This window comes from Notamacropus eugenii, chromosome 4 (genome assembly GCF_028372415.1).
Source record: "Notamacropus eugenii isolate mMacEug1 chromosome 4, mMacEug1.pri_v2, whole genome shotgun sequence".
NCBI classification, from domain to species: Eukaryota; Metazoa; Chordata; class Mammalia; order Diprotodontia; family Macropodidae; genus Notamacropus; species Notamacropus eugenii.
In genome coordinates, this window is record NC_092875.1 from 55,141,010 (window position 1) to 55,156,822 (window position 15,813).

Sequence of the window (15,813 nt, forward strand, 5' to 3'; positions counted from 1 at the left end):
CAACCATATGCAAAACGTTATTTCTAAATCTTAAGTTGTGGTCCAAAATCCAAATCTTGTTGCAAATACCATTTCCTTAACATAATATTCATTTTCCAAATATGCCTGTATAGTCTGAAATCTTTGCCTTGATTGGCAGTGGTGATGAAAACATCCGTTGTGGCCCCACAGTCTTCAGTTTGTGGCCTGGGACTTCATAATCTTTAGGAATACTTTCTAGATTCCTTTTGGAAGCGTCATGTGTGGCCACAGGAGTCACTCTAAATGGGCAGTAGTCATGGATTTAACAAGCTGGGGGAACTTCCCCAGGAAGACAACAGACCCTTCTATTGCTTCTGCAAGAAAAATAAATATGGCTACCTTGGCGCCTCTCAGTGGGAGAGACGAATCACCACGGCTCATATAGCTGGTGCATACCATCATTTTTTGAGGAACAAAAAGTTGCTTCCTTCTGAGTTAGTTCAGTGAACTTCAATCCAAAGAGCATTTAGTAATAGTAGGAGTAGGACTAATAGCAGCAGCAGCTAACATTTATGTAGTGCCTACTATGTGCAGGGACTATGCCACATGCTTTACAAATACAATTTCATTTTATCCTCAAAAGAATTGGTGCTATTATCCCATTTTACAGATGAAGAAACTGAAGCAGAGCTACTGTCTTAGGGCAGATTTATCAATGCCTACTAAATGCAACATTGTTAGGTACTGGGGATACAATGACAAAAAATGAAAAACAGTCCCTGCCTCAAGGAACTTACATTTCACTGAAGTGGGGGAAGGATATAATATGTAAATAGACAAATAATTACATGTAACTGGACCTGTCCAGTGGGACCCCATCCTCAGAGAATGTACTTTGTGCTTAATCTGCTTCTAGTCCATAAAAGGCTAGGAAGTCTGCTCCTGGAAAGGTGTATGTGATGACTGTAAACATAAGGGCCTAGCTCTTTTGCCAGGCTGAGAGGAGAATCCTTTTGATTGGCTGATTCAGAACTGAGAATACATTTGAAAGGCATTGGAATTTCTTTCCTTCCTGGTTGGGGTTCAAGCAAGGAGGATGAGCTGCTATAGTCCTTCTGGGTTAGGGAAAGGCTTTCGGGCCTTCTGAGATAATCAGTGGTTGCACAGGATTCCTGCTTCCAGCTGCCTAGAGGCCTGCAGATACAGGCCTCTGGTTCTTACCTTCTGAGCTTCAAAAGGTTGGAATACCAGAAGTACAGAAGCTGGTCAGTGGTGGGATTTATAGGAAACTCAACACTGTCCAGTAACATAACAGGTGACCTTGATAAGTGGTAGAACTAAACTGAATCACAAGATATAAGCCAGAAGGTACTTTAACCCAAGCCACACTCCTGAACCACCCCACCTCAAGTCCCTTACTTTACAGATGAAGAAAAACCCACAGAAAGGTCTCACCCAGACACAAAGGACAGTATCTAAGGGCGAGATTCAAGAATCCAGTGTTCTCTCCCTTACACAAAGCTGTCGTCTCCAAGGTCATGGGTCAATAATCCGTAGGTCAAGTGGAGGCTGATAGCCACTTGAAGAACTATGAAGAAAATTCTTACTTTAAATGAGGTAGATAGGTGGCTCAGTTGATAAAGAGTGCTGGGCCTTGCAGTCAGGAAACCTCAAATTCAAATTTGGCCTGACATTTAATATGTGACCCTGGGCACTTAACCTCTGTTTGCCTTAATTCACTAGAGAAGGAAATGACAAACCGCTCCAGTATCTTTGCCAAGAAAAACCCGTGGACAGCACTGGCATCCTACATCTACTGGGTCACAAAGAACTGATCATAACTGAACAACACAACATGATTGACTCCTAAGGCCCCTTCCACTCAAAAGATATTTGATAAGGCTCTCACAAACTTGTACTCCCATCCCCATCTTGTCCAGTCCATGTGGGCCCTTCCTCGTCCCCAAGCCCCAGGCTGACAAGCAGCATTCTCTGGCAGCCTGTCTCAGGCCTCTTTTGTTCTAGGGTCCTCATGTACTTAGTAAGCACAGCAAGGCCACATAATGCCCACTTAGCCTGGTACTCAGTGGCCTCCTACCAGTCCCTTCAAAAGCCAATTAACCTTTGTACCACCGTGGTATGAAGTGAAAAGAACACTACACGAAAGGGTCAGGACACTAAGGCTCTAGGCCCAGCTCAGCCACTGACTCATGGCGTGACTAACTTCGGGAAAGTTAATTTACTTCCCTTGTCTTTGCTTTTTTTTTTTTTAACCTGACCTTCAAAGGTCTCTTCTCTGATATTGTACAAAGAGGCAATCAGTATTTCCCAAAGGAGCCATGTGCTCTGGCTTCCCCAACAGAGAGGTGAACCTTCATGGTACTGGGGATGGAAGGATGTCCCTAAGGAAGAAGACATCAGTCTTCTCATTTCATGGTAAGAATCAAACAAAGAGCCACAGTCATAAGGTTTTCAGAAATGTCTGCTGCTCATATCAGGGACCAATCTGACGCACACCCGTTGAGGTCACAGGAACGAGTGCTTGCAAAATAAGGGACCTTTTCTCTTCCTTGGTGCTTCTGGCTTCTGAGCCTGTCTTCTGGGGGCCTTTGCTGCCTGGAACACATAGATTACCTGGTGAGATGGAGTGAAGTACAGAGAGACTCACAGAAAGGACAGCTGGAGCGCTAGCAGCAGTAGCAGCAGTGGGGATGGTAGCAGGCTGAGGTAGAAAGAGCAAAAGATTTCAAAACCAAGTACTGTTACTTAATGCCTGGATGGCCAAGGGAGAGTTATTTTGCTTCTTTGACTAAATTCCCTCGTCTCTGAAACTAAGATAATTCTAACAGTGCTGGTGTGAGGAAAGTGCCAAAGAAATATGGAGATCATCAAGCCTCATCTCTAGTCTTCACCAGCTCTAAACCCCATGATCCTAAGTCATGGTGCAGAAGGAGGAGTCCCTACTTGGAGCATCAGGGGACAGATGGACCCAATTCTGGCTCTGCTTCTCCCCGTGTGCTCTGGGGCAAGTCTCTTGTTCCTCAAGGCCCTCACCTATAAAGTGACAGAGCTGGACAACATGATCTCAGGTCCCTTTCGGCTCACCCATTCCATGGGATCTTATATACCATGTTCCATTTAACTGGCTACATTCTGTGGGTCCTCCCACCCTGACACTTTACATTCCAAGAACCTTATGACTAGATTTGATGCCCATATGGGGAGCTTTGTGGATAGGTTGGAAAAGTGAGGTTTCCATCTGGAAACAGAAGGCAGCAAGATTAGCCCCAGAGCAGCAGGATGCATCACCCTCCCCTCTCTACACTGACCTGGGAAGGTGGAGAAAGACTTGCCTCATCCAAAAATCAGGCCAAGGAAGGAGGCTTCGGGTCAGCAGGGCTGTAACAAAACATGACCATCACACAGGCCAAAAAAACCAAACCAACCCAACAAAGCTCCATCTCTTCTCCTCCCCTCCCAGGAAGGAATCCAGAAAGAGTCAAATCCAAATTCAAAGTTGCTACAAGAGCTCTGCACGCCAAGACTTTTAAGAGGTACATAAATATGCGTACATATTGACTCATCTGTGACTTCGGCAGAAACAGAGATACATATGCTGGTCAACTCCGGGCCAAGCACTTGTCCTAAGCCTCAGTCTCTCCATTTGTAAAATGAAGGGGTTCGATGGGATGATGTATCTAATGCTCTCTCTCCACTGACATTCTCTGATTCTGCGACTATAACTATCTCTCTGCAAGAACCAACTTGGGAAATTATGGTCCAGAGGCTTGGCCTTAACCATGTCAGGTTAGGGCAGTGCTAGAATCAGAACCCAGGTCTTCCTGACTCCCAATATTCTTTCTGATACAATGAACTTAGTTGGAAAAGTAGGTCTAAATCCTGTAAAAACCAACACATTGGAGCAACATAGGGAAGACAGTTAAGTAAGCTCTCTGAATAGAAACGAGGCTTGTCATTTTGCCAGCAGATAGTTTTTATTTGATTCCTTCAAACTGGCCTTCCCAGAAGGAACAGGAAGGAACCAATAGCAGCCTTAGTCCTTTAGCAACCTGGGTCAAGAGGCAGCAATAGGGAACTCAGACATTTTTGGGGTGCAGGGGGAGGAGTGGGAAGTATTTCACAATGCTTCCTAGAACCACCAATCCAGAAAAGGCTCCCAGAAGCATCCAAAAAAGGAGGCTGTTGCAGGTTTAAAGCATAACTTATTCAGATTAGCTAACGGTGAAAAATAACAAAAAGGGGGGCGGGGAGGCTACATATTAGCCAAAAATATTCTTCCAGACATATGAAAGTAAGCTATTTTCATTTCAATATCTGAAAACTTTACCTGTATTTTTGCCCAGTGAAGACTAACACAAGCAATGGGAGGTTTTCTGCATTGCTTTGGGCAGCCCTGTTCTTAATTCAGCTAGCTTATGGGTTCATGCACTCTTGCCTAAGACAGCCCTGGTGGGCAATGGATCTTTAGATAATACAGCACGATGTCCACTCTCAGCAGCTACCTTCGACCCTGAGCAGAATTCAGCTGGTCCTTGATGCTGATGGCCTGTTTCAGCAAGCCCTCAATGCTCCGAAAATGAACACTGCTATCCATCAAGTTCTTCACAGCACTGAAATACAGGGAGGGATGGAGAGGAGAACAAGAAAGGCAGTTACCAGAGTCTGTCTGTCCCACAACCACCAATGCAACATGCGGGATGGGTATGGTAAGAAGTCAGTTAGTGCCTGGCAAAGGGCTCTAAGGCTGCTCTCAGCTTAAGGGAGGATCCATCCATGTGCCTGCTGTGTTAAGGATGAGCACAGGACTTGGGGGTTGTCTCTTCTGGAGTGCCTTCCCTGATCCTCCCCCATCCTCCTGGCTCTCTTTTGCCCCTGATTTGTGTGATACTTATCTGTAGAATATAAGCTCCTTGAGGGAAGGGAACTGGGTTACTTTAAAATCTTTGTAGTCGAAGCACCCAGCACAACCACCTGCATGTAAAAATTACTTGAAATAAACAAATATGAGTGGCTAAAATTATGTCCAGCCTAATTCTGGGGTAGCAACACAATAACTTTACTGACGTGAACTGAGAGCCAGATTCCATCTCCAATATGTAGTGCAGGACATGGAGAAGAATGAATCATCACATGGACTGTACACTGAAAGTAACCTGGGTGATGAGTTCTGGGGCCAGGTACAGAAGGAGTCCCTTCTAGGGGGAACAATTATCCTTTCCTCCTCAATGCCGAGATCAAATTCTGTTTGCAAATGCAGAAAGAAGTTAAAATTAGGCTCCTGAGTTTACCTGCAAGCATACTCCACTGTATAGATGGCTCCCTGGCTCTGTTCCTCCCAGTTCTGCATGTCAGACTGAAAAAAAATGCTGGAGATTATTCAATGAAAGCCTTTCCTTCTTTTTTTTCCCCAGAGGGAGTAGGGAGAGAGAAAGGGTTGATCAAAATTTATATTTTCGACAGAATAATAGTATGCTGTAATGGAAAGAGAATTGGCCTGAGAACCTGAAGATCAGGGATCCAGTCTCAGCTCCACTACTCTTGTTGAACTACTGGACCAAAAACCTTCAGTGTGACTAGACAGGTGACGTCTATTCTGTGGCCCCTTCCAGCATCATCATTCTGTAACTGGTTTATGCTAAGACACATCAAGTTTTCTTAGACCTGGATCTTCTCCTTAAGAACAATGGGATAAAGACAGATTGAAGTGCTACAATTAATTTGTTGTAGTTGGTCTAATATTGAAGAAAACTTGCTTTGACTTTGGTGACTAGATTGTTATAAAAATCCCATGGAGGAGGCACCCCCAATCTCCCCTAAATCAATTACAAACCTCAGGAAGTACAAATTAGATACAAGAAGGCATGAGATTTTTTGAGTCCATGTGACCTGAGAGGAGTTGGAAAGCTAAAGTTTACCACAGCAAGGGTCTTATTTTTGCCTAGTTAAAGCAAAAAAGTTGTTTCCCAGGGAAGACATTAAATGTCATATGTTTTGAAAATTTAAAAATCTATTCTTTTGCTTTCTACCACTACCATCTTTTTCTATTTCTTGAAGCTTTCAGGTACATAATTAGAAAGGGATAGGTTTACACGAAACATCTTAAAGCATCCATCAACACCTCTGAAAGATAATTATTTTCACTTAGGTCCTACTCTAATGACACTTAGACTCTGAAAAGATTTAGCGTCAAATACCACCTCTGACATGTACATACTATATAATTATGAGCACATCACTTAAGATCTCTGAGCCTCAGAGCTAATATTTCTTATGATACCCACCTCACAGGGTGGTTCCAAGAATCCAATCGGAGAGTATTTTTTAATCCTTAAAACATTACTGAAATGTCTGTTGTCGTTATTATTCATGTGACACAAGAATGCCCCTGATTGTTGGGAGAGCATAAATTCTGACAAGTCCTCCCAAGACAGAGCCATGCTCAGCTCATCTTCTATTAAGTCAAAGAGGAACTGCAATCCAATGCTGGTGGAGGGAAATCCTTGAGGCAATCATTTATGTTACTATGGCATTTTAAGGTTTCCAAAGAAGGAAATGGGTACAGCTTGTGCTCTAAAGCTAGCTAATGATTGGCAGTTAATACACCAACAATAAAATGAAAAGTCCTTGTTAATTTCCTAAGAACTCTGGCTACCAAGGACAGTCAAGGACAGCTAGGCTGACAGCATCCTTGGAGAGCCCCGCTGTAAATCCTGATCATAGTTTCTAAGTTAGAGACAGAGGTTTTGAAATAGTCATTTTCAAATTAAAACCAGACTGACGAGAGCATAGAGAGCTTTGACTTTTCTCTCACATAATTCTTTGCTCACAAAGTCAACAGAAACAAGTAACTTGCTATATGACCCTGAGGAAGTCACTTCCCTTCTCTGGGACTCAGTTTCCTCCACTACATTTTTAGAGAAGGGTGAACTACATGACTTTCAAGATGCTCTAAGTCTCCAGGTCTGAAGGTCTATTATCTTTAAGACCTTTTGAGATCAGATCAAATAGCAACTCCTCCTGGGAGTTTTCTCGGACCTGCTCAGCTGGAAGTGAATTACCTTCTCCTGGAAACTCCCAGAAGTCCACACATTCCCTTAGGGCAGGACTTCTTAAACTTTTTCCACTCTTGACCCATATGGGTGGGGTTGAGACCCACAATTCAAGAAGCACTGTCAGAGGATTTAACTCACCCGACCTTAGTTATAGTATGCTAGATTTCAGACAACTACCTATATTTACAGCATCCCCTGACCCTACTAGTGTGATAAACCAACCTAAAGAGAAAACAAAGTTAATCTGGCACAGTGATTTGTTCTGATATTCTTAATTTCCAAAGATCCCCTCCAGCTCTGAAGCACAATATAATAGAAAGAACACTAGTCTTTGGAGCCAGAATTTGAACTCAGGTTTCTCCTGACTCAAATTTCTAGAAGGAATCTTTATAAGTTATTGAATTCAACCCTTTTATTTTGATAGGCAAGTAAACTAAGGAACAGAAAGGTTAAGTAACAGAGCTAAAAGGACGTATAGTGTCTAACCCACCCCCTCTCTGCTTCTTACCCCTCCCCACCAACTTTCTCTCTCCTTCCCTCCGTGTCTCTTTCCCTTCTCCTCATCTTCATTCTCCCTCCCTATTTCCCTTCTTCCCTGTCTCCATCTCTCTTCCTGCCCCTCCATCTGTCTGTCTTTGTCCCTCCACCATCCCAGATTATTTTAACAGCCTAATTGATCTCCTTGCCCAGGGGTCTGCAAACTACTAGGCCAAATTCAGCTGGATTCCTGTTTTTGTATGACCAGTGAGCTGAGAAAGATCTCTTCATTTTTAAATGGTTAAAAAAAAATCAAAAGAAGGATACTTTGCAATGTGAAAATTACACAAAATTCTAATTGCAGTGTCTATGAATTTAATTTTCTTGGCACACAGCCAGAATGGTTAATTTGTGTACTGTCTGACAACAGAGTCCAGCATTTGGGACAGAGACCATATGTGTCACTGTTACTGCCTTGTCCTTCATTTTCGAAGAGGACCAAAATGACATCACCATTGCAAAGTGAAGTTTCAGTGTGTCTGACCGTGGCTGATCAGACCAATACGAGCTCGGAATGCTCTACCATAGGTTGGGCACAGATAGTCCGTGTGAATATTTGGGGTGGTTACTCCAAATTTGCGCACTCACCGCATTACACACTGCAGGAATACAGTTACATCTCAACAGGGTTTCAAATGCCCCATGTATTGTCAAAGTGGGACATTTAAAAAAATTACCAGCACATCCCCATGACATCAAAGCATGAAGAAAAAAAAGTTGTCTTAGGAGTTTTTGAGCTCAGGGACAATACTGAAATTTTTCTGAATAAAAAGAACTGCCTTCAATCACTATTACTGACCACTGAATGGCTTTGGATATTAGCTTTTCTGTGTTTAGCTGTTTTGCAATTGTGTCATGACTCTATTTGGTGTTTTCTTGGCAAAGGTACTAGAGCAGTTCACCATTTCCTTCTCCAGCTCATTTTACAGATGCAAACAAAGTGAAGTCACTTGTCCTGGGTCACACAACTAATGAGTGTCTAAGGCCAGATACGAACTGAGGCTTTATTATACCTTTTCTTGTTGGTGTTCAGTCACATCTGACTCTGTGACCTTTTTGGGGGGGAAAGAGATGTTGGCAACAAAGATACTGGAGTGGTTGGCCATTTCGTTTTACGGCTCATTTTACAGATGAAGAATTAGAAGCATAGGGTTAAGTGACTTGCCCAGGGTCACACAGCTAGTAAGCATCTGAAGCCAGATTTGAACTCAGGAAGATTAATATTCCTGACTCTAGGTGCGGTGCTCTAACCACTGCACTGTCTAGCTGCCTCTACCTTTTGCTATAGACTTGATAATGCTTCTTAATGAAACCAACCTAAAATTACAATGCAAAACAGTGCTTCTATGCAAAACTTAAACTGCAGTAAAGTTAATTCTACGACAACTAACATTGTTTGAACCACAAGTTATGTCAAGCTGCTTTATCCATTTCCTGGGCTGTCAACATTTAAAACAAGAAGGGAAATCTCCATTCCCACACAAATTGGCAGTGAATAGATTTTCTGAGCTCAAACAATGATTCCAGCAGCATTTTTTCAGACCTCAATGCAAATGCAAAAAGAATTTCCATATTTCAAAGTCCATTTAACTGCAATTGAGGAGCCGCTACCTAACCTTCAATTGGTAGTGATTAATCTGCAGTATAATGAGCTGCTAAAAGGCAAATATCAAGAGAAGGAGCTAACAGAATTCTAGAAAAGCTTTCCAAGTGATGAATATGCTCAAGTAAAATCACCTGCTCATGGACTGATGTCAGCATCTGTACAAAAGGGCATTTTCAAAGATGAAACATGTAAAATCTCATTAAAGACCAGCATTAACAGATGAACATTTATAATTTTGATAGTAGAGAACACTAACTTTGAACCCAAATGAATCGAAATGTTATTCTCCCCTCCCATGCCCCTCTTCCCACAAAGTATTCCATTCTTTTCACAAGTAGACCTGGACTACAAAACGTTATACTCAATCGTTATATTTCATCACTTAAAAATTTATTTTCTCTTATTATTACCTACATAGTATTCTTGATTTTGCCTAAAATACTATCTGGCCCTTTACAGAAAAGGTCTGCTGACTCCCTGTCCTGACCTCAAGTCCAACCTACTGCAAAAGCCATATGGAACTTGATCATGTGTCTCTCCTACTCATCCTCTGCTGTTTCAAGAGATCCTCATCTGGGATCACATGTTGGTCCCCCTCCACCAGACTTTCCATCCTCTAGACATGGTCTGCCCAAGGTAGGGCATAGTATGCCATTAATACCCTCTTCTTTGTGAACACTTGAAGAGCGGCCTAATAGTATGGAAGGTTTTTAGCACTGCTACTTACTACAACTGAAGATTACAGTTTATGTTCACTGTTTATCTCTCTCGCTTCCACCCCCATTCTTTACTTAGAGGATCAGAGACTGGAGTTGGATCTTTGAGCCCATTTTAGAGAGGAGAATAATGAGACAGAATCAGAATATGCTCAAGTCCTCTTACTGCAAATAGGTCATAGGTGATAATCAGTGAAAGGCTCAATGATCCTCTCCTAACATACTGTGGTTTCTCTTCTATCACACGGGGTGAAACTTTCTATTTATCACACCAACCTAAAAAGGGACCTTCTGAGGTTGTACTTAGTGACCCAAGATTGGCAGGCCCTTCCTTTCCTACCATGTTAAGCTTCTGCACAGTTTTCTTCTAATTTTAATCACTACAGACATTAGTATTTACAAAATCTCGCCAAAGTTACTAAGATTGGTGTTGCTGGTGCTTTTCTTGCCGGTTTCCACTCACACAGAGGATTCTCTTCAAGCATCCTAATGCCCTCTGCACCTTGACAGAACCACTGATCATAAACGAGGGATGAAGAGCTGAGAGAACAGGGAATTGGTGTAGACACCCCTCATTAAGGTACTCTGTTGAGCAGGGACTTTGGCTACTTAAAATGCCTGTTCAGTTATGCAAAGGGTACTTTTTTTCACGCAAACAAATCACCTGAACACCTGAAATAGTCCTGAGACTATTATATAATCTATAAATATAAACTACATTTAGTTTACATTTATAAACTAAAATATAATGGGACTATAAATACAATATTATATAATTACATTATATAATAATCCTGGGACTTAGAAATATTGATATAGACATTTTACATAGAATTTTGCCAGTTACAAAATCTGTCAAATAAAGAAGATAAACAAGATTCTTTCTGGCGCACCTCTTCCACTGTCATGTGCCCTTTGATAGTCTGGTAAAACTAAAGGATTCCTCAGATTAATGTTCTTAAATGCATAAAATAAAAGTCCATGAGGTTACAGATAAAACCATGTTTCAGAAAAACCTGGAAAGCCTTAGATGAGCAAATGCAAAGTAAAGTGGGCAGAACCAAGAGACCATCATTCACAGTAACAGCGATGTTGTAATGATGACCATTGGGGAAGACTTAGCTACTCTGATCAATACAATGAGCCAAGGTAAGTCCAAAGGACTCATGAGGAAAAATGCTACCCTCCTCTAGAAAGAGAAATGGTCAAATCTGAATGCAAATTGAAGCATTTTTTTTCTTCCTTGAAGACTGAAATGTATTTTTTTTCATTTTATTTTTCTTGGTTCCCCCACTCCCTCTACACAATATGGCTGATACGGAAATATATTTTGCATGATTTCATATGTATAATGGGAATTGTATTTCTTGTCTTCTCACTGGGTGAAGGAGGGGTGAAGAGAGAATATGGAACTGAAAATTTTAAAAATTAATCAAGAATGAAACGAATCATATTGAAATACAGTCATCAAAATCTGGCGGGGTTGGGTGTGGGGAGGGAGGGGAGTTTATGAACCTGAGAAGAACCCCTGCTCTAGAAGGAAGTAAGCAGAGCAAAGGGCACAGGACCTAGCTTCAGAACAGAACGGAGTTTGAATCCCAACTCTGACACAACCTGTGTGACCTTAGATAAATCATTCTCTATGTCTCAGTTTCCTCATCTATAGAACAGTGACAATACCTATGGTATCTACTTCACAGAGTGTCATGAGGTTCACATGAAAATGTATACAAAGCACTTTGTAAACTTGAAAGTACCACATCAATATCAGCTCTCACTATTCAGGATTCAGCATAGCATTATGTGTTCTATATCTGTTCTATATCTGAAGGGCCCTTTGATTCTGTAAGACTAGCATTTGCTCATCCCAATGGAACCGCTGAGATAGAATTAAAAACAACAACAAAAGAGACTCCAAGATTTGGGGGCAACAAGGGAAAAAGAGCATGTATGAAAATGGAATATTGTTCATGTTTAGCAGAAGAGAAAGGAACAAGGTGAAATCTTCACCGAACTTGTATCTAGGTAAAACCCCATGAGCCCAATCTTGCTCACAAACTTTAAAAACATTTACATTTTCCAAGATTTATGTTTTAGGCAGATGTCAGATATCTCAGCAGCTGCAGCCCAGACCCATGGGACAGAATGCATGAGCATTTCAATCACACCAGTCTTATGGGTTTACCATTAAAGTCTGATTTGTGAGGGCAGCCAGATGTTCACATCTGGAATAGCAGGTAGATTTATTTTATGTTAATAGTAACTTGGAGCTGTCCAACTTATCATAGCTAAAGCTGTTGCCAGGCACTGTGCTAAGGGCACAAAGAAAGGTAAAGCCAGGCCCTGCTTCTCAAGGAGCTTATAGTACAGGGGTGGGGAACCTGTGGCCTCAAGGTCACATGTGGCCCTGTAGGTCCTCAAGTATGGTCCTTTGATGGAATCCAAACTTTACAGAACAAATCCCCTTAATAAGAGGATCTGGTTCTGTAAAACACTGACTCAGTCAAAAGGCCACACTTGAAGACCTAGAGGGCTACGTGTGGTCTCAAGGTCACAGGTTCCATACCCATGAGTAGTCTAACTGGGGAGACAACATGCAGATGACCATGTCCAAACAGCAGATAGTTATTTCTTTCCAAAGCTGTTCAAAATCACCTGGACCTCCCTGACTCCAGATTTCTATTCTGACCAACGTGACTGACAAGTCTCTTAACCAATCTCCCTTCTTTGAGGCCATCCTTCACCCCAACATCCAGTGATATACCTTCACATATAGTCCTGACCGTAAAAGTCCCCTATTTACCATTCCCTGAAATAGCTCTCTCCTGTGCCTATGGGAAAAAGTCAAACTTCCCCACTCGATAGGTGGGATCTGCTGGGAGCTGGCACCAACCTAACTTTCTAGCCCTTTCATTTTTCTCTCTCTATTCTGTCCTCTAAGAAATGAACCACACTACTTTGCTGCCTCTTCTCCCAATACTGCCAAAGCCTACAATTCCTCCTTCCTCATTTCAGCTAAAACGCCACTCATATTTCAAGGCCCAGCTCAAATGCCACCTCTTTCATGAAGCCTTCTTTCCCTGGTGAGAAACAATTTGCCCTTTTTAGAATTTCCATAGCATGCTTTGTAACTTTTCTTTACTTAAATACCCTATAAAATGGAACACTCTATTTTTGTAGGAAAGCAACCTAGTACTTAAGTTCCATAAAGACAGCAGGTAGAGTCTTATTCAGGTTTGCATCAGTCCCAGAAGCAAGCAGAGTCACTTAACAGTAACTAACATAGATATAAGAACTTTCAAGGTTTCCAAAGAATTTGTGAAAAGGATTATTTTGATCTTTAGATGAACACAATTGCAGAGAAGCTGACTTGCCCACTGGGAAGCTAAAGTTTTAAAAAACTGACCTCAGGCCTAACTTTCCAAATGCTTCGCTCTTTCCCCTCTACCACATAGCAGAGAAACTCAGAATTAAAGGGGACCTTCAAAATCATCTTCAGAGATGGGGGTGATGGGGTATAAAGACTGTATATAATATCAGACTCAACTAAGGTGTTTAGTTTGGCCAAACTGTTTTCTCTACCCCTCCTTTTTTATTATTATAAGTACTGGTTCTTTGAGGAGGGAAAAAGGGAGAGAGATTTTGGAAAGCCAAGGTAATGTAAATAGAAGACATCGATTTTAAAAATTTAAGTCATGTAGTCCAAACCCTACTTGAAATATGAACCCTTCTACAACACTCCCTCCCTCTCGGTTTAAACAATTCCAGTGACAGAAGTGCTCACCATTTTAAAAAGCAGCACATAATACTGTGATCACTAAGCTGCTCCTGAAGCTGAAACCTGCCTCCTTGTACCCTCCACTCAGCGATCCTAGCAACATCCTCTGAAGCCGCGTAGGGTATCTCTTCTGATGACAACCCTTTCAATACTTTGATGACAGTGATTTATGCCCCCCCAAAATCTATTTGAAGGTAAAATGTCTCTAGTTCCTTCTACTGATCCCAAGCTGACAAACATGATTGACTCTCAAGTTTAAGAGAAACTATTCCTTTAGACAAGGGCTGTGCCAACCATTGGCTCTAAGCTCACCTTATGTTGGGCTAACTCCGGCAGGGAGCGCCTCACGTGTTCCTGTAGGCGATACAGTGCCACAGATGGCTCGTTGGCCAGGACGTAAACACTCTCTGTGAATTTGTCTGTAACTGAACCCAAGACCAGTGACCATGGTTAAGATGCAGTCCATATGGAGAAATATCCCAAAATAATGAAAATTACCTGCCCCCCTAACCCCAGTTCGTCTACTACCCCAAACATATCAACCATCCACCCAAGACCAGCTCTAGAGCACGTAAGTTACTAGAATTCTACAGTAGCAATTTATGCATCCTCAAAGGAGGAAAATATCTGAACCTTCCCTCAACAATTCAGACTAAAAACAACTGATGCCTAAAGTATATATTTTGTTCAAAGTGATCCCTTGGCACATAAAGATCTGCCCTTGTTCATTCAGGTGTTGCATTACAATTGGCCATAACAGCTCAACCCAGTCCTGAACATAAATGCTCCGGAGGCCAGGAAAGAGCTCCTGAGAAAACATACACGTTTGAGGAGCTGACAATCTAGGCACTTGCTCATTTTTATCAAACTCCCAACCTCATCTTTCAAAATAAACATTAGGACTCTGAATTTCGGGGGTGGGGGAAGGGGTGATGAAAAAAGGAGAAAGGGGAAGGGAAATGTCTATGCAGAGACCTAGTTCATAGGAGTATGTTACGGAGCGGGAATTGATGTCAAAAGAAAAAGAAAACCTTGGGAAGAAATTGGGAAGTGAAATAGATGAGAGACAAGAGGTAAATAGTGGGTTGGGTTCGGAGTTAGGAAGAACCCAGTTCAAATTTAGACACTTACTAGCTGTGTAACTCTGGGCTGGTCATTTAACCTGTCTGCCTCAGTTACCTGAATAGTAAAAGGGGAATCCTAATAACATCTTCCTCAAAGAGCTGTTCTCAAGATCAAGTCGGATAATTTTAATGCCTGGCACATAGTAGAAGCTTAGTAAACGTTTATTCCATTTCTGTGGAAAATAAGCGCTCCTCCCCCTTGAGAGAAAAATCTGGTTTGGGACCGTTGGGGTTAATCATAGATTTTATGCCAAAAAGGGCCTTAAACACCCAATAGGCGTTGGATTGGACAGACTTTTCATTTTTACGTCAGAGGACAGGCCTAACTTGGGGAGGGGGCTGTCAGAGGTGTAAAAAGTAACAGGAGGTGGGTGGAGAGGAACAATTTGTTCAGAAGGCAGTTCCACCACTGCTCTGACACAACTTAGGTCCATCACTCCCCTTGCTCTCTGTAAAATGAATCTCTTCCAGAACGGAGAAGACCGTGGGAGAAGGGGGGAAGGGCTGTCTTTGGTCAGGACCCTCCGGGCACACGGAAGGGTCTCGGGCACCCCAAGGCTCCGTGGGCGCCGGGCTTCTCCAACTTGCCGGCCTCTGGACCCGTCGGGCTTCCGGCCTGGGAAGCCAATGGACTCCTCCGAGACGTTTTTAAACGCATTTAACATGAGGAAACCAAAGGTTGGTCGGAGCGAGGATGGATTTTGTCCCCGCCCAGGTCCTCGGATTCCCCGGCCCATCGGACCCGGAGAGGGGGAGACACTGGCCCAGGGTCACACAGCGGCGTCTCCAGCCGCCTCCTCCTCCCTCCCCGGCCCCCAGGCCCCGGCCGCCACCTTTCTTCCCCTTGAGCTGCATCTCCGCCTCCTCCATGGCGCCTCCGCGGAGCCGGCGGGTGGTAGCGGTGAGCGGCGGTGGGTGGCGACGGGAAGTCTCGGGGGGCCGGGGATAGGTGCAGCTCCTCGACCGTCCCGGCAGAAACTCATGGCCGCGCCGCTCCAGTTCCGCTTCCGGTCCGGCT

The 15,813-nt window shown here is 42.9% G+C and overlaps 1 protein-coding gene across 1 annotated transcript; it reads right to left on the reverse strand.

The window, feature by feature from the left end:
• Positions 1–652: 652 nt before the first annotated feature.
• On the reverse strand, positions 653–15,803 carry BORCS8 (BLOC-1 related complex subunit 8). The gene is made up of 6 exons (XM_072601107.1): positions 15,629–15,803; positions 13,984–14,096; positions 5,271–5,335; positions 4,485–4,592; positions 3,291–3,360; positions 653–2,577 (listed from the first exon to the last, which is right to left on the reverse strand). Exons 1-5 carry the CDS (start codon positions 15,663–15,665, stop codon positions 3,327–3,329), a joined length of 357 nt encoding a protein of 118 aa, XP_072457208.1. The 5' UTR covers positions 15,666–15,803; the 3' UTR covers positions 653–2,577; positions 3,291–3,326.
• Positions 15,804–15,813: the final 10 nt, after the last annotated feature.